Genomic DNA, 19534 nt, shown 5'->3' with positions numbered 1-19534 from the left:
ATTAAAGGTCAATCTTCAACTTGTGGTTTCAATTCATTTTTTTTCTCTAATTATAGTTTGAAATATGTCATATTACATGATTATCTATCATAAATGCTTTTTATAATGGAATACTTAGGTCATACCAACTTACTTTATCCCTTTCCAGAAATTTTTTTTGTGTGTGTATAAATATAGAGATATATATATCTGTGTGCAAATAAAATGTCCTACATTTAGTAATGTTGAAAGTAGTACATCTACTTAGTCATTGCAAGGACATGAAAATTATAGAGTACTTCAGTGATATCCTTAGAAAATATACGTTCTGGTAAGTCTGCAATTAATGTCAGTAGACTGTTACGCTAGCCTGAAATAAAACATTTTGGTAAACTGACAGTAGTTTTAGCGTAAACTTGTAATGGTAGTTTCTCATTAGAATTATTCTGCTACTGTGAAGATAGATAGAGGTCACCATAAATTTTAACTTTAAACAATGTATGTGTTTCCTTTTCATGTAGGCGATATTTTGGTGAAAAAATTGGACTGTATTTTGCCTGGTTGGGGTGGTATACTGGAATGCTTATTCCTGCTGCCCTGGTTGGGCTCTTTGTTTTCCTCTATGGATTATTTACAATGGATTCCAGCCAAGTAAGGTAAAATCCCATTTAAAAACATAATAGCCTGTTGAAAATTAAGAACAGCCTGGCACAACTTAGATCATTATTATACTTATAAATGCTTTCCAGATACGGTAATCATGTAAAAATAACCAAATAGAACACTGGGTTCTTCAGTCAAGCGTATCCACTTTGTGTATCTGTTTTGCATCAAGCTGCGTGCGTACCATTCACGGCAAGTGCCCTTACCACTACACTGCAGTGATTCCCATTCTGTCTGTAATGAAAAACAGCAAGTACCAATTCTAATGCCGTAGGTACTGCAATGGTTGTCATTCTAGTCAAGGCTAATGGATAAAAAAACAGTCAAACATACTCCCTCTTTACCTCCACCTTGTCTATAACTTTCAGAGTGTAGTACAGTTGCTAAACGTCAACTTAATTTTGTCTATGCCTTTTTTTTTTTCTCCCAGTGGTAATAGTGGCAAACTTTGAGTGTAACAAAATTCTTAACTATGTCAATGTAAACTGCAGCCAGGAAACCCAGCTTCAGGGAGATAACAAGCACACGAAATGAAACTAGTTTTCAAGTTTACCACTGTTGTGATCTTTCTCTGAGAGGGTTTATGTCATTTAGAAATAGCGATGAGGGTGCTCGAGTTAAGTGCTGACTGTATTTTTAGGAACTGTTTCAGAGGATGCACCCTTATTACAAAGTTTTCCATTAGGTGTCATCAGACACAACAGTATCGGTGCCCTTACAATTGCAAGTGTTGCTCCAAGCAGTTTGGATGCTTAGGCTGTAAGTATACTTGGAGTCAGATTTCATAGGAAGTGTTGATTCTTGGGCTTTGAGCAGGACTATTAAACGTTTTCTTTATGGAATTGCCTTTATCTTCTGTTTCACAGGGAGTTATTATAGTCTACAGTGCTGTAATTAAGGCTTTTTTAGGCTTGCTTTTGTACAACAAACTCCTGAGAGACTTTACAACTTCAAACTGCATTAAATACAATAAATCTATCAGCCAGGAAACTATGCTGTCTTTAGGATATTGTTGTCTGTATTAGGATTCTTTTGCACAATAAATGTCCATAAAATACAATGGATGTAATGTAAAGTAGAGGATCAGCCTCTTCTTAGAGCACAGGGACTAGGACTGTTGAACTGGGAAGCTTGTATTCTTCACATGTACAATGCACAGTTTCAGCAAGGGGGGAACAAAAGGCCATAATCTACTGTTATCAGGGTATAGCTTAACATTTTAGGCACTCCTTGTGGACGAGGAAGATTTGGCATGGACACTTCCCAAGAGAAAGAACAGAATTTCTAATAATTTAATTTTTTCAAACTGTAAGCTATTTTGTGCTTGTATATGTATCATACACTTCTCCGGAGAAGACTTGGAGATACGACTCCTGCTTAGCTCTTTTAGTAGAGAGAGACAGTTATCTTGCTTGCTGAAGGCTGCAGAGTGGAAATTGCAGGAGCGCAGAGGTAGGCTAGCTTTCATGTTTTCATGTCCTAAGTTTTCCCCCTTGGCTGCTGTTGAGCAGCTGCAGACAGAACATAGAGATTTTAGTTTGCTCCCCGTGGAGGCTGGTTGTGTTGGGTCCCATCCTGAGGTGCCTCAGTGCCACGCTGTGCTGCACAGAGCGCCAGGGTGCCCTTCAGGGGATCCGGGCTCTGTTGCAGAAGCAAGAACCTGAAAGCCAGGTGATCCACCATATAAGCCCTAGATGCCTGCAAGGAGAGGGGAGTATTTATATATTTATTACAGCTAACATTAGCCAGCGTTCATTTCAAAATACTGACAGAGGGTGGGTTAATGCGGAAGCCCTAGCAGTGTGCTCCGTGGCAGCCCCACATCTGTAATCTGGATGTGTTCATTCTGGGCAGAAGGTCCTCTCTGCCTTTGATGGTGTGAATCTGTGGAGTCCCTCTGGTTACCCATGCTTGCTATGACCAAGTTAGCAAGACCTGCTGTGACATGCGGATTCAGGAACAGAACTTAATTAACTCAAGCTGATTGTGACTGGCCTGATAAAATGCATGTAGATGTTTTCTCTATCACCTTGTGCACTTAGGAAATTCTAAAGGCCAGTGATAACAGGTGCTGCTCCTTGCCATATTTGCTTACTTAGCCTGGAAGGGGTTAGCGAGGGTTAGACAGAAACCTCCTAGAGCAGATAGGAGTCCTGTACAACAGGACAGACTGTACAACCTGAATGATGTTCTTCTTGCCATATTCTGAGACTGTGAGATTATTTATCTAGTGTTTCTGCAGTCATTTAAAGAAAACTGCTAGATAAACATCCATAACAGTTTTAAAATATGTCATTTGATTTTGAGTGCTGCAGCTACCGCAGTATGCAAATGCAACGTTCAGCAGTCGTCAGGAAGAAGCAGAGTTGGATACGTTATTCTGACAAAACCTAGACTCAGGAAACCCAGTGGCAATTAGGAATTTAAATCTTGTGCCAGGGCATTATGGCAATGTCATAACTGCCACGTTGCCCCAGATTCAGTGTTATTCAGTGTAATACTACTTCACGTGAAACAGGTTTCACCCTATTTACGCCTGTTATTAGGAATCGGTGGGTGTTAGGAAGTGTTGATTTACAGTGTAATAAATTCTGTCAAAACCCCCTATTTTTCATCTATCTTGTGTACCACAAAATTTGAACTTAACCGACTGATCAAGTTATTTTTTGCAGAAGCGTGCTTTCCTCGGTGATGTCCCTTCACCTCTCCGGCGCAGGAGCTGCCGTGAGCCCCCCTCTAGTGGCTGCAGGCAGAAAACGATCGTTTTCTTCTTTTTCCACCGAGGTCCAGTGCAGTTTCAGCGGAGAAGGAATAAGCAAATACACAAGCATGCATTCCCATAGAACCAAACGTTGCTTGTGATGCCAGCCATAGGTTTTGCGCAGCAATAATTTGAGGGTTATGCAGAACGATGTCACACCTAAGAACTAGTTTGTCTTGTTTACAACCTGTGCAAGTGCCTGCCTCTGCTCCGTGCTCGGGGTCTGTCAAGATACCAAGTGGCTCTTTTTATATACATATAAAATATTACGTATATATCTCAGCCTGTGCCAGGACCCCATCTCAGCCCGGCATGGGGCTGTCAGTCCCTGCCCCCTGTGTAAAGGAAAGATGCTCTGCGTAGTTCACCCGTGGCTGCCACAGGCAAGTTGGAAATGGTGCACATTTGCTCCCTTTTGGTGGTACCCTTTCTTCTTTCCCAGGGCAAGCGTCCCTCACGCTGCGTTTTGCTCCTTGTCATAGTCTCTCTCTCTCCTTTCCTCAGTTACAGTTTTAGGGAAACAATAAACTTTCAGGTCTGATTGAATCATTTGATGATTAAAGTGTATTGTACAGGGAGGAAGAAGGTGAAATAAGATGGGAAGACAAAAACCCTGCATACACACTGTGGTATCAGGGACTAGAGACTATTATAAGCAAATATGCATATATGTCCCATGTTTAGAAACAGAAGTTTCTCCATTCTACACGGTTAGGGACATTTTTCTTTCCTACCACAAAACAAGCGCATAAGATGGGCAGTGTTACTGAAAGACGTTGGAATGGAGGATGTTCTTTTTCTTGCATGGGCTTCCAATAAAGCTTGGTAATACTGTGGTTGTCAGGAGCCGGCACTGAGGTCCCCCGGGGCACTGAGATTATGGTGTCGGCAGCTCGTTGCAGGATTCAGTTGTGAGGTGAAGGTAACCAAGAGAAAAATCCAGAGAATCTCTGTTGAAGAAACTCCATAGTAGTGTCCAGAGTACTTGGATTATATTCGTAGGGCTCAGACATGCAGAAACAAAAATGGAGAACATGACTTTGTATTTCTTGTTTTCGTACACTTTTAAATATATTTTGATCCATTTGCCCTTCCTGAGCTAAACTGGGGGAAACGTGAAGTGGTGTCATATGGGAGGGCTTAAATAGTCCTTTAGAAGTGCCTTCATCTGGATTCTTTTCTTTCAACAAATTGCATGCCATATCTACTACCTATCTTTATTCTCAAGTTAGATGTTAAGCTATTACATGTCGATTAGTCCATATAAAAATACATCTGATGGTTTTAAAGAGTTTGGTTTTGATGGGTTTATGCATATCATTAATTATCACTGTTGTAAGTTGTCCCTTTCCTGTCAGTCAAACAGAAAGGCCAAGCACGAACACAGCATAGTTTGAGGTGTCTTTGCACCATGTGCTGTAGTCAAATTTCAGATAAATAAGTGAGGACAGTACAAAGAAGCTTATTTTGCTCTGTTATGCTGAAGATTTGAATTGCAGTAACAGTTAACATAGCACCTGTCACGAACGCTTGTGTAACAAATGTTATTGCATTTGCAGAGTAGTGCTAAAGCATGTGACCTATCACTGTCAGGATAATTTTGTGAAACTTCATACGTTATTAAAAACAAACCAAGATTTTAACTCAAGGTATAGAATACAGAAAATCTAACATTTATAATGTTGAATTTAAATTCAAAGCACAGTACAATTTGGCCTTATATTTGACAACAGTTTGTATTATTGCCAAACCATTTTAACAAATTGTTGAAATATCATTTTCTGTGCTTGATCATTTAAATGCAAATGCAAGCAAGAAAGTTCTCTGATGTGACACGCTATAAGATATCTGTTACTCTGCAACTCTGAAATGACTGGCTGTGCTCATTCTGGCTTAAGGATTACTTAGGACAACTTCTTTATCAGGTCGACATTATGTTGTAGGATTTCAGTGAATTAGTGATTCTGATGTTATGTGAAGTATGACCAAAGATTATAAAAGTGACATCTAGGCAACCAGAATCTTTTATTTCTGTTTACTGTTATGTCAGACAGGATTTAATGGATGCACTCGTTTGGAAATAAGCATAATCGTCCATACAGCATTAGAACTGTAAATTCAGCTTTGAGGAGAGTGAAAGTGCAATGTTTGTTAAAACAAATCAGTAGAGATTTCCTGGCATTTGTTTATATTGCTGCTTTCCTAGGATCATTTCAGGCATGTCAACATTGCTAAAGGATAGGGAAATGCGATTGGTGAGGTTCTTTGGGAAGCTTAGGCAATGCAGTTAAAATTTGCCTTAAAATTAATTTTTGCACTTCTGTTAATTCTGTTGTGCCTTTGTCAAGACACTTATGTACATTTGGAACATGAATGGTCCCAACGAAGGCCGTGACTTCATCTTCCTGAATCTTAGGATCCGTAAGCAGTAGAATGTGATTTGAAGATATTTTTCCCCAAAGTTAGGATATTAAAGTGTTTTTTTTATTAGCCCTATACATAAGTTCTTCTGTAGGAAATAAAAATGGAAAAACTTGAAATACTACCGCCATAAAGCCCTGTCAGTGGGTTTTTACCCAGTGAGCAACTGATCTAAGTGTACATTCGATCATCCTGTGGAACAAACCTTCAGCTGATGTAAACTGGGATAAGTTGACTGAAATCAATGTGGTTATACCAGTGATGTCCGTACTCTTAACGTTTGGTATCTTCTACGTTGCTTAGATAAATGTTCAGTAAATGGGTTGGCAGGTAGTGAACAATGTTTTGTTCTTCTGTTTGTGATATTTGGGAGAGAATGGGATATTCACAAGTGTAAGAAGTGTGGCATGATGCCTGAAAATATTGCATACAATTCTAGGGCCCATAGTTTTAGGGTTACTGATTTGGGATTAGGCTTTTCATGCCAAACATTCACTTTTAATTTGTTTTATTGAGCCAGTTTTGTGGTGTAGGCATACTGTTAACAAATAGAGACCACAAATGGCATAATCTCAGAAAATCTTAAGAATGCTAAAAGGCTTTTTATAACCTTTATTTTCCTGTCTTATACTAAAGCAAAGAGATCTGCGAGGCAAATGAAACCATCATGTGCCCTATGTGTGAACGCAATTGCACGCTACAAAAACTCAATGAAAGCTGCATATACGCCAAGGTAATTATTGTCTTATTGCTATCAAGATAATTTTTGTCTAAAGATCCACTCTCATTGTGTAATGGCTGCCCTTGTTTCAGCAAAGATTCCTGCAAAACATGTTGTTTCTCTACGCAGGTTTTTTCCAGCCTTTGTAATTCATGTTTCTGATAAGGGAATGCTCTGAAACGATCAGAGATCGTTCTAAAATTTGATTTACTTTCTGTGAGCATTTCCTTCCTAAATTCTTATTTTTTTCATCAATTTATAATGTCCCCTGAGTAACAAAACTTTCCTTGGAAGGTTTTTCCTACTTTCCCCTATTATTGACTTCTTACTCTGTTTCCCTTGCTTACTTTGTAATTGAATTTCTGCTCCTCCTAAAGGAATGCTCTAGTATAATGTGCCTGTGATGTGCTTTTTTGTCAAAGGCAAAGATTTTACACAACTAAGTATTTTGCTACAAGAAACTGTCCTTTAAACTTAAATAATCACAAGCACTTCTGTATATGTGCAGTGTTTTCAAGTGAACGATATATTTTGATGTGTGGTATGTTCATAATACTGGAAAAGCAGCCTTGGTGTTTTCCTTGGAATTCTTTAGCCCATAAGATAAATCCTGCTCAGAAGCCTATATTTATAAAATCTGGTTGTGATTGTCTCTGGGCCATGGCATTACAACAACACTGCAGCAATGTGAAAGCGAAAGTCAATTTTGTGTTAGATTTTGAAATTTGGTATAGATAGGACCAATGTTAAGTAAAACTCAACCTTTTTTGCGTAAAATTCAACATTTCAAATCTATCTGTGAAGGAAAATTCTAAAAATATTTGACATTTATAAAGGTGGTTTATATTTTGATTTTACAAATTGAATTTTCTATTTTGTAATGCCAAAATAAGAAATGAAAAAGTTGTTCTGTAACAACAGCAATAAATACTGTTGAAAATGTCATGCTTAAGGCAAAACCGGTTTTTGTTTTTAAATGCGATGCTATAACTTTATAGCATAAAATGGCTCCATGAGATTTTTTTAATAACTTTTTTTTTACTAATTTCTTATGTTTTTAAAATGTGTACTGAAGATAAGAGCGTTCTTAACTGAAATAACATTATGCAAACTATACAACCCATCCGAGAAATGCCTCTCTTTAGAAGATGAGAAGTACCCCTTCAGTAGTCCACTGCAGTTTAACAGGAAATTAATACATTTAGCATTGTGGCATCCCTTCAACTTTAGGTCCTGTTACTTTAACAGTCCCAGTTAATAAGAAGCAGGTTTTGTCTCTCACTGATATTTACACTGACATCCTTTGCTTAAATCATGCAAATTTCACATCTAATGTCACATTGTGAATAATTTGTTGCGGCAGAAAAAATGTGGCAGTCCATCCATACTTTCACATATTTTTTAAACCAGTCCCCTTGAAACAAAATCAGGTGACAACCGGGGAAGACATGCAGTAACCGCTCGTATCCCATCTTCGCAGGCACCCTTTTCTGATGTCTGCAAATATTACGGAAATTCATGTAAGCTCCCAACTTTTCCTCCCAATGCTTTTGCTCTGAAAAACTGATCAACCTTAGATTGCCACACAGAAAACGACCAAAAATTCTCTCCTTTCAGGATTTGTCTGTTCTGGATCTCCCCCAAGTGGGGGAAGAGAGAGACGTCTCTTTGGGAAGGAATAGGATTACCATCTGGCTGTTCAAATGGCAATGAAAAAGGAGGGGGGAAAAAAAAAACCTCAATGAGGCTTTTTATAACTCTGAGGTTATAACTGTAATGCCTTCACTCACCATGTTGTCTTTAAAGAAGAGTTCACTGCAGCTTCACTTGTTACCCTCTTGCTAGGAGACGTCTGGTTTCCAGCAGGGGTTGTGATCCTGCTGGGTGCCATCGTGTTGCTTCAGTTGAGCAGCACGTACCCAAACATGTGCCAGCACTTCCACTGTGTCTGCACTGAAATCAGTGAATGAAAACAATCTGTAATGTTAGAAAACTACAGTCTGATTTCAAATCAAATGTTCCTTTGTACTTTCTGAAGCACTGTTAGTAATATAAGTAAGTGGAACTAATCTATGTAAAAAAGCATCAGATCTGCTCTCTGGGAAAAGAATGCCATTTCCTCCTTGCTTTCTTGTTCCTGAGATGGAGCTGGTCAGCATTGCCCTCTGGTTTTGTTGTTGTGGGAACATAACCCATTTCTCTGTCTTCCTTGCACACAGCCAAAGAGCTGATCTACAAGGGAAGCTGTTCCTGATTCGTTCTGGGCACCGGCACCCTTATTCTGGAATAAGTGTTTTAATCGTTATTCCTTCAAATAGCTCATTGTATACGAGTACACAAGCATTGAGTTAATTAGCAAAAGTGAATTCCTTTAAGTGAAGTTTATGTCCCCAGACCTGCTTATGTCGTGGGACCTGCCTCATTTATATAAGGCCTTGTGCTCACATTTCACATTATTAAAACTTCGGTCAAGGTTTCTTTCATTAAATATCTGCCAAGTTTCCCTTTAGAGGGGCTCTTCAGACAGAACAAACTAATGCCGGAAAAATCATATACTTCAAATATTTTTTTCTGCCAAGTTTTTTGTAAAGCTGGAGACAAAATACAATAGATGCCTTTTTCCTTCTTGTTACTGCTCTTTTTTTTCATCCCCTCCCTCTTTTCCATTTAAAAATGCCACACTGAAGTGAAGTTTATAATTTAAGGGAAAGGCATGTAGTACCTGAGTTGTAATCTGAATTGCTGAATGCCCAGGCTGTCGTTCTCATCCGCATTAAATGGACCCTTTGATCCGTGGGTGATTAGTGTGGTGCGCTAGGGCTCTCTGGGCTGGTTCTGTGCCCAGCGTACCTTGCCCTTGGCCCCAGGGCAGGGTGTTGATTCAGGGTGGATTTGAAGTGCCTGAAGTCTTGTACGATGATGACAACATCAGTCAGGTATGCTGATGGACTAGCACCCAGTCCTACAGTATTTCAGTTCTGCCTAGAGGCCTCTGGTCAACACGGACTCTCAGACTGCGCATTTAGCCTTTGAGACAGTCAAATCTGAATTCCGAGTGTGGTGCTGAAAGACTTTAGCCCAAACACTTTTTATAAAGACAAAGCTAGATCAAGAGCCAGATACGTATTTTCTGCTTTTAGCAACATTCATTCTGCTTGGGTTAGGTTTGGTTGGTTGCTTGGTTCATTTTGTATTTCTTTGGAAAGATGCACTCTTTACTGAGCAGAATATCCAAAACCACATCCTCACACAGATCTACATTCAAAACTGAATATGTTCATCAGGTTCATTGTACTGCTTTTGTTCAACTGAATCTGGTTACCTGCACCCTTCCATTGGCATAAGGATGGGTTTCTTTTCATGACAAAAGCTTAAAAATCGGTCCTTAAGTCAGCGACAGCATCAACACCAATGAAAGTAAAGACTTTTCAAGAATATTCTATTTCAAGACATTCTCTTTTTATTTGAAAGAGTGGGAAATCACCATGAATTTTCTGCATGGTTTAGGACGATACATGTCAAAGTCGTTTGCAGCACTTTTTCATTTCTTTTTCTTCTCTCTTCAGATTCTCTTTCTATTATATGCCTGTTGATGATAGGTTGGTTTGCTCTATTATTTTATAATGATTTCTGCTTTTTTTTTTAGAATAGGAATTTGAAGCCTGTGCTTTGCTTGCTAATGCTCAGCAACATCTTAAATCGCCTCTCATTAGAAGAAATGTAGGCCCATTATCCCTGGATAAATTACATTGCTATAAATTGGCAACCTTAAATCTATTTGAAAGTACATTGATCTTAATTTCAACTTCCTAAATACTGTTTCATATTATGGCTTGACTATTGGAAATTCTGGATATTTGTAATGTAAATTGTGATGTTTTCATAATAAGTGAGATATCAAATTCACTCACTCAGATGCTTAGAGTGATCCACAGGCATGCAAACACTAATTCTTACTTATTTTCTATTGGTGAGCCTTGGACTTTGCAGCAGAATATCTGTTCTGCCCAAAAAATCTTATGACAAAAAGTAAGACAAGGGATAAATCCAACAAAAAGGAGAGCATTCATGAGGAAAAATTAAGTGCACAATTTAGAATTATGTTTTGTGGGGGTCGTATTTAGAATTTATTTAATGCTTGTTGGAGTTTAGGGGCGCTAGCCTTTTAAGAAGGAGAATATGTCAACAATTTGAGAGGCTGAGATGTCTGGATAACAAGGAATATATACTATTCTTACCTGCAGAAGAATTGCAAGATAGCTTGGGAGAAAATGGAATCAAAAGAGACATTAACTAAGTAATATACAGAGGAAGAAAAGTGAAAAGGAAGAAGTTATTTAAGCTTATAAAAACCTTAAAATAGAAAATGTTGAGGTTAAATTTGACCCAGCATATGAGAAGTCTGGAGGAATTTTTAGCCTGACAGAGCAGCTCTTAGTGTCTGTGAAACAAATTGACTGGAGATACATGAAGTGACACCCTGCAAAACCAGAGTTCGGGTTATACAGAAAGACAGAACGGGACAAACCTTGGTAGGAGAAACATGCAAGTAGGACTTCTTATTAGAATGCTTAGCTTTTAGTTTCTGCCACCAGTTCTGTACTCTGGGATTCTTTGGGGCAAAAGATGAGGTGGCAATATTATTTGTTCCTGATGTATTTATTCTCTATTCAGGTTACACATTTGTTTGATAACGGGGGGACTGTCTTCTTTGCTATTTTCATGGCAATTTGGGGTAAGTACATTTTTATTTGTTTTGTACTTTAAGTTCACCTGACCCTTTTATATGATTAGTGGGTAAAGGGAGATTATAGCTCTTGATAAAATTTAAAGAAGGATTATGATTTTGTCACACAAACGGTTTTTTTTTTCCTGTTTTCATCAACTTCAATTTCTGTGCTAGTAGTGGGTGAAAATAATATCTTTTATCATTAATGTAATGACTGTCTTTAGCGTCTTAACTGTCTTTAAGCCTGAATTTTATATCATGCAGGCAGAAGTGTTTTCAGAGGCAAACATGTAGGTTAATTTACTGATCTGGGGTCAATATAAAAATCACGTCTTACAGAGAATTCTTATAGAATAAATGAGAATGTTTTTGTGGGAGCTATTTAGAGGGAAGTATAGGAAAGATTTGATGTTAAGTGCTTACAGCAATTTAAGTATTTATATTCAAATTCTCAGTCTGAATATCTAATCATGTTCACTCTGACATAACACGCATCATGTCATGGGGTACAAAGCCAAGCAGGGTGATATCCACAGGGGCCACTGTAGAACAGAAGTTACCTAGAACAGTCTTCCCTCTCTTTGAAGGTCAGTGTAATAATGCCATACAAGACAGATGTCATGGCTCCAGCATGAAATGCTTAATGGAATTAGCTTTCACTGAAGCTCATAGTATTTTGCTGCTGGAAAGTAGGGAAAGACTGGTATTAGGACAAGAGATAATTAATTTTACCAATGTAAATGTTTGTCTGTGTAAACCCTGAGAAAACAACACCAGTTCACATGCATACAACTGTCTGAATGCAAGCCAGAGTTTTATAATTTTAAACAGAGTCAAATGGCACACAACAGCTTTATTTACATAATATGTATGAATAAGCATTAATGATTCTAACTTAAAGTGAAGGATGAACAAATGTCACAAATTTTGGAGGCTGGCCTGGTAAACCAAAAACCATACACAAACTACAGGAAAACACCAAAGAGATACATAGGCAACATAAGCACATGCACATATGTACAAAAATCATAATTAGATTGTTAAAAATTAAGACGATATAACCTAACGGCATGCTTTGATTGCTTGCCTCAGTAATATTTCTTCATTGGCTCCTAATCTTGCTGTTACAGCCTTGCAATTGCTAATAATTAGTTTCATAAATTCCTAAAATACATTGCACTTGGTTATATGGTTATCAGTTTAGGCAGTGCTGGCAGTTTCTTATCATCTCTTCCTCTCTATCTTCCAGTTCTCCTTAGAGAGAGCTCTTTCAATTTGCAGCTGAAACCAAGGTTCAAGTGTAAGAAGGAATTTTGCCTGTGTGATACTGGTTTACCATTATCAGGAAAGATGGCGTAATATGTGCTACGGAAGATGAAAGCTAAACATTACATTTTTCTTAATTTCAAGCAGCAAAGTGATACTGTCACCTAGCACAGGCGAACATGTCTCAGGTTTTCAGTCTGCTATCCAACATGCTGGATACGGTGTTAGAAATCAGGTTCTGGTTTTGATGGGAAGTGTGCTGCTTTCATGACTGACCCCTGTAGGAATGACAACGCTGCCCATAGGCACTCAATTCTTTAACTTTGAAACAAATACCTGTTTTACTCATCTGCAGTGTGACTGCCATTGTTTCTGTCTCTGGTGTGTGCATGCGTGTCATTTACTCGCATATATACTCATTGCAATATTCACAGCCAGTTAGGGAGATAACTACATCCACGTGATCCACAGTCTCCGCACTAAATAAAGCATTTTAACAGGGTCATAGTAACAAGCATGTGTCCCATGTGAGTAGTTATTTTCTCTGCACTTTATTTTGTTTATTCTGTGCCTTTACAGCTATGTCTTTTTCATGTTCTTTCTTTCTATTTAGACATTTCTGGTAATTGCAAACAGATAAACTATGCAATTGTTTGCATTATACTGCCATAATTTTACTCTTTAGCTGGACAAAACAGGAGCATGCTTTTTAGGATATCTGTATACAAGGCAGAGACCTTTCCTTGTCATTTCAAGTTAAGATAAGTATTTCTTCTATCTAACCTGTACCAAAACCTTTTACATAATTTCTATGGATCTAGCCTGCGATGCAAACAACAGATCGGTTTGACAGAGGAACAGAAGCTTGTCATCTTTTTTTTCCCTTCGATAGTAATTTTACCTCTGTCATCATAGTCAAAGGTTAAATGTAGTCTGCATTACTCAGTAGTTCCATTCTCCCCAGCAAACTTCAACCTCTGAGTAATCCAAGTAGATCTAATACTTTTTGTCATATTCACTGAGGAAACTACAAATGTACAGTGGGGAAAAAACTGCCCCGAGTCATTTATCAGATAGAAATTATATTTGGACAGAAGAGTTTCACCTCAAGGTAGTTAAACTTCAGATTTTTTTGCATTGATGCTAACATATCAGCGCAACCCTGGTCAAATTTTACTCTGTTATAATGTCTGCATTCTTGACCAAAGTTACACAAGGCATAATTTTATCTGGGTGCTATTTGTCTGTTATTCCCAAGAAAGCAAGTATAATATCCTTCCAGGAAAACCGTAAATTGATAATTAAATTATAAAGTAGAAAAGTGATGGTCTGCTACTGGGCCCTGCCTGTTGCGTATCAACGTACCTTGTGATTTTCCCCTTGCTTTCCAAAACGTTGTTTACATGGTAATGGCTGTAAGATAACAGCTGCCAGGTCATTTTGGAAAAAATGAAAATGTGTAGATAACAAGCGGGAGTATAATCTGAAGCCAACATTACGGTGAAGGGTGGGATGGTGTCATGTCAGCCATAGGAATGCCATCGGATGGGCACCCTGCGTTGTCTTTCTCTGCCTTGTCTGCTGCTTTGTCATCTGACGCACGTCCAAAACTCGTATCATATGGTCCAAGTGAGTTGTCTAAGTGGAGAACTGAAAGGATAATGTAATTATTTCTTATATATTATTTAAAAGATTCTTATCTCCATATGACGGGTACCTCACAGTTTAGTTAGGCAATCCATCGCAGCTAAATCCAGTTAATGTCCTTCTTACATATTGGGGAGCAAACGATAACGGCCCTGATTTACAATCTTATGAGGATAACATGGGTCCTCCTGGTAATGCCTGTTCAGGACTACATGGGTGGTCAACTTTCAAAGCTAGTCCCTAATCTGATGTTCTGGCAGCTTTCGGCTCTTGCATTTAAGCCAGAAAAGGCGTATTGCCAGAGTTTTATTTTGATTTGATTTTATATGAGAAAAAAGTGTGTTTAGCCTCTCAGTCTTTATTTAAACATTTCAAAATAAAGTCCAGGAATGCGATATAAATGTTTGGAGACACTGTGATTACACTTATACAAGTTTATACATATTCATGGAAAAGACAAAAGCAATCTTTTTTTAAACCTTTTAAAAATATTTTTACTCCTAAAAAGAGATATAGCTTCATCCCTCATTGTGTAATTGAAGTTGGATGAGTAAGGAGTCTAGCCTTTTTCAGTTAATCAAAGTTTGGGAGAGTTTTTGAACTATAGTTTTGAACATGCTCGCAATTCTGTGAACAGATTCACTCATACTAGATACAATAGTTCCTGATATTTCAGAGATTAAAAAATAACTTGTAAGGAGGAGACATAGAGTTAAGGGGAGTATTGATTAAGCTAAAATTTAAAAATAATGAAGTACTGTCAATTGAAAACTAGTTTGGCTGGAGTTGATGATATAATTCCTAATAATTCAATAAGACCAGACTATTTAAATGGCTCTGTGCAGAAATAAAAAATGTTCTTATGCAAAACACTTGTGCTATTCCTTACCGGGGTCACTCCTTGTATCGTCATAAAGCCGTCTGTGGGAAAATGACTCAGACCTTTTCTTACCACATATAAAATATCCAATCAGACCAATTAATATAGATCCCAGAATGGCTCCTACAGTGACACCAACTATTACTCCTCCTTTGTTGGTTTTCTCTAGGAGAGAAAGAAAGAAGGAAGAGACAGCTGAACGATAATAATAAATCTGTAAGATCAGATACTTCACTCTCGCTTTGTAGCAGCTGAGGGCTTTGGGGAGTGAGACTTCAGCAAGGATCTGAAACACTTTGCAGGCTGTTTTTCTTGGAACTGAACTTGCTCTCCCACCCCCTTTCCTTTTCAGTCGTGTTATCTAAAAATCGGGTACATTGTAATTATTAGAACTAGGATGGGAAACATGAAGGTCTGATGCTCCTTCAGTTCTTAGTACAAACTGTACTCTGCTGCATATGAGGGATAAGCCTTTCAGTCCTGTCTTAAAAGCTTGAAAGCTAAGTAATGGCAAAAAATTACTGTCTTCTAATCTTTTCTTTTCCTGAAGACCTGATTCAGAGCAGCAGGATAGAAAAGTACCATGACAGTTTTATGCTCCATTGTTTCCCCACGCATATTCAACTTGCTAATTAAATGCACAATGAGTAATTCCTTTGGAAGTATTTCTAAGAAGTCATCTTTGGTCACAAAAGTTTCTGAACTTAAATAAGTTGATGTGTTACACACTTTAAATGTTATTTCTACACATCTGCTTTATAGGTGCCCTGCACTGTGAATGGGAGGTACCTGTCATTGGGTTCCCCCAGGCTTGAAAGTGTTAAGCAAACAGCAAATAATTTTTTTAAAATATTTTTTATTTTGGGTGAGTTTTAGTTTTAGTCTGCACTAGGTCACCTATTAATTCACACATCTTATGAAGCCTCCTGTTCAATGAAAAAAAGTTTGATTTCAGCATTATAATTTTATTAAATCCAGTTGGACTTTAGTTAGATACTTACCTTCATTGGCATCTTTTGCATTAGATGATGCAGTAGAAGGGTTGCTAACATTATGATTCTGCTCTGTTGTCTGCTGCATGGGGTTGAAGTTTGGCGTAGGACTGTCATGCTTCGCCATGGGTGATGTCAGAGCGATGCCGGTGGGGAACAACGCGATGGGGTTGATTGAAGAGTTATCACAGGGGAGCACTGCAGCCGGAGGGGCACTGTAAGTGACTGTGGAGTTACCTGGTGTCACTGTGGAAGTAGAAGTAGCTGCAGCACTTTTGGTCACTCCAGAAAAGTCACCCGTTGTTGTAGGTGTTGCTAAAGACACTGGGATTCTGGTGAAGTTTGTGGGAGAGTTATTTATTCCACCTTTTGATACCATAGTGGCATTTGAAGATAAAGTGGTGCCATCAGTGGGCCTCGGGAGCGTGCTGTTTGGCCAAGTGCTCATCTCTGTTCCTTTCGTTACATTTTGTTTGGCATTGGCAGTTGTTGGTGCAGCATGGCTGACGGTAGGATTTATGGCAGCAGTCACAGGCAGAACGGATCTGTGTGAAGTTGGTTGCACTGTAGACTGATGGTTATCTCTAATTGAGCTATTTCCTTTAATTGTTTCATTTACTTTTTTGCCCTCAGTATTGCTTTTGTTCCATTGCAGCCTTACAAGCAGAAAAATGAAAATCATTCCACAGGAGGGTTGCATGGTGTTGACTTCAAAGTTTGTTTTGTTACATAGAGAACCTGCAAGAAATTCACTTTTGTCTATTATTCCTTTTTGCAAAACAAAGCTACTCAGTTAAGACTGAATAAGCTGGTAAAAAAAGCTGGTATTGTGCTCTAGAAGTCTCAGTAGTTTACCACATGCTGGTGCTGAAAACTTTACATTCCTGAGTGTTAATGACTTAGAGAACGACCTAATACAATACTGATGATCAACAAAAGGTTTTTGCACAAGAAAATTCCATGTTTCTATGAACAGGCCTCATACTCAGAAGGGAATAATTCAAAACCACTTTGCTATAGAATGAGGTAATGATACCTACTTGGATGGCACGCTGAAGGCAATGTTTTCTGGGCAGGGAGCAGCTCCAAGAGCATACTAAAGAGTTATGCTCCATTATGAAGAAATAGAATTGTTACAATTAGCCCTGAAAGTTGATGGATAATGTTTTGTGACCCTGAGCAATGAGTGTCATATGAATGCTGCCAGGAGCAAATTGAAAACTAAATCAGTGTAGGCATTATGGATGATGCTGAATTTTTGTGGAAGCTTCTTTTCCGATAGGAAACTGGAAGCTGTATATTATGCATTAATTTTTCAAATGTTAGATGGAGAAAGATGAGAAAAACTCATCTTGAAGTCACTTGATCGTAGCAGGTATGCTGTTCAGTATATCCATCGGGTTTTGACGGGGGCGTGTGTTTTTCTAAGTATGAGACAGGCTGAGATCATGCAGTTTTCAACTCCCACCCATAACCTCTCATGTGACAGCACAACAAAAAGTATAGGTAAGCTACATCTTCAGCATTGTTAGTTAACTAGGTGTCCATGTACATGGGTACTTTACCATCTGAAGGAGATGTACAACTGAAAAAAAGTAACTATTTCTTTCATATTCAGCCTCGCCTCCTATTGTCTTGTGCTTTTTCCTACGGGTGGGTTTTTTGGGGGTTGGTTTTGTTTTGGCTTGGTTTTGTTCTTTTGTTATTTTTTTTTATCATCTAATTGTGCATTTTCCCCAGGTTAGCTTCTTTGTATGTAACACCATCAGAGCAATGGAAAGTGCACGTACAGTAACAGTAGATAGCAGTCAGCTATGGGTAACGTTTTATCAATGGGTAGGTGATAATTAAATATCATGACATTGTATCGCATTTTGGCTTTATTCTTATTTCTTTTATGGTCTGTTCTTAGTGTTTTCTGTGTTTAGTGGCTAGAAGGTGGTACCGTTACTTGAAGCACATGTGTATTTATAAAATGCCATTTAATCTGCTTATTAACATACGTTCCACTTCGCAGTGCTTATTTCCCAAGTTAAGGTCAGTTATACAGCAGGAAGGAGCTATGCTCTGAAAAAAATTGTAACATACTTAGCAAAAAAGAAAAGCTGAAACTTCTGCTTGAGGATCAGTCAAACCAAGGATAACCACTCTGACCCCAAACAAGCAAGCCAAAGAAAACCCCTTTGGAATTCAATTATCAGCTCCAGTTATGTTTACAATTTTAATTATAGGCCTTCAGATGACTGTGAAATGCTGTGCAATCTGAATATTAGAGTTTGATTTGGTAGTACTAATAATAGCTGCAAAAAGGTGAAGATAAAAAAACTTTTATTTTAAGAACTTTTCAAACACATGCTTTCATTTTAACGGTATTATTGTTTTAATTCAGTGGCATGGTCTTTCCTTCCTTGTATTAGTAGTCGTATTAGTGAAAAAAGTGGATTTGGTCATATCGCTTATTATCCCTTCACTGTAACTGAACTACGTAGGAAAATTATGCTCAATTCCCTTGAACTGTAATTTTCCTTTGCAACAAAGGAGTCAATATCCTTGCTGAACAAATTCCTTGTCGTTTTTTCTCATGGGCTTACTTCTGTAATCTCCTTCATGGGGGACCATAGAGAAGAAACTGCCTTGCTTTGAAGGTTGTGTACTGTCCTTCTCAGGCTGTGATGAACTGCTTCCTGGAAATCCTTTTGTGTGTAATAATTAACTCTTCTTTTTCTAGTGCAACATTAATGGTCATACAGTTTAGAAAAACATTGAAGATCTTCAAAGATACTCGTTGCCTCTAGAGCTTAATATGCAAATAGTGCTATTGCAGTAAACCAGCAGTGCTGTAGATTAGCCAAAACTTGCAGAAGAGCCCAAACCTCAAATTAGCTGGTCAAGTAAGTGTTCAAGGAAGCTGTGAACAGATTATGAATGAAAAAAAAAGTCTCGCTTTTTGATTTGCTGGTATTCACGTTACTCAGTACCAGCTTAGTGGAAATCAGTGCAGTAGGCATAGCCTGAAGTGAGTAGAAACAACATTGGTATGGGATTAGGCTGCAGTTCAGTTACCTAGATTAGCTCTACCTTTTTTTAGCATGAAGAATGAGGTTTTTACATAGGATGGTCACCACGACATTTTTTCAGTGGATTTTGCACTCTGCATTTGTTTCTGCGCTGCTGGAGTCAAATTTCATCTGAGACCTATCACAGCTGGGTAGAAAACTCCAAAAAGGAGAAAGCTAAAATTTCTCCTTCAGTGTATGGCTTTATGAAGAGATGTAGCGGCCCCCATTCGAGGAATTCACCAAGTTGTGAATGCAGTTTCCCTTAAAAATGGCCTTCCAGTGTGAACCTGAGTATACGCTGATTGTATCTATACTGGAAAATGTATAGCCCAGTTGCAAGAGATCTGTGGAGGTGCTGAGGACTTGATACCCACTCTTCACACATTTCTGGAAGGGTTTTGTTCTGAACTTGCCAC

The 19534-nt window shown here is 38.3% G+C and overlaps 2 protein-coding genes across 3 annotated transcripts in view; one reads left to right on the top strand and one right to left on the bottom strand.

The window, feature by feature from the left end:
- Positions 1-19534, top strand: part of ANO3 (anoctamin 3) — a gene marked incomplete at both ends in the record, with an annotated part of 222175 nt that overhangs the window by 175167 nt on the left and 27474 nt on the right. For both annotated transcript variants that reach the window (XM_082316697.1, XM_082316696.1), the window contains 3 exons: positions 501-635; positions 6461-6557; positions 11220-11280. In XM_082316697.1, the coding sequence (XP_082172823.1) occupies positions 501-635; positions 6461-6557; positions 11220-11280 (293 nt within the window). The remainder of the gene's footprint in view (positions 1-500; positions 636-6460; positions 6558-11219; positions 11281-19534) is intronic.
- On the bottom strand, positions 14036-16759 carry MUC15 (mucin 15, cell surface associated; the record flags this gene model as incomplete). The annotated part of the gene is made up of 3 exons (XM_082316699.1): positions 14036-14190; positions 15077-15232; positions 16069-16759. The coding sequence occupies 3 exons, from the start codon at positions 16757-16759 to the stop codon at positions 14036-14038; spliced, it is 1002 nt and encodes a 333-aa protein (XP_082172825.1).

This window comes from Platalea leucorodia (assembly GCF_965183815.1).
Source record: "Platalea leucorodia genome assembly, chromosome: 7".
NCBI classification, from domain to species: domain Eukaryota; kingdom Metazoa; phylum Chordata; class Aves; order Pelecaniformes; family Threskiornithidae; genus Platalea; species Platalea leucorodia.
This window is presented reverse-complemented; position numbering and strand designations above follow the sequence as displayed.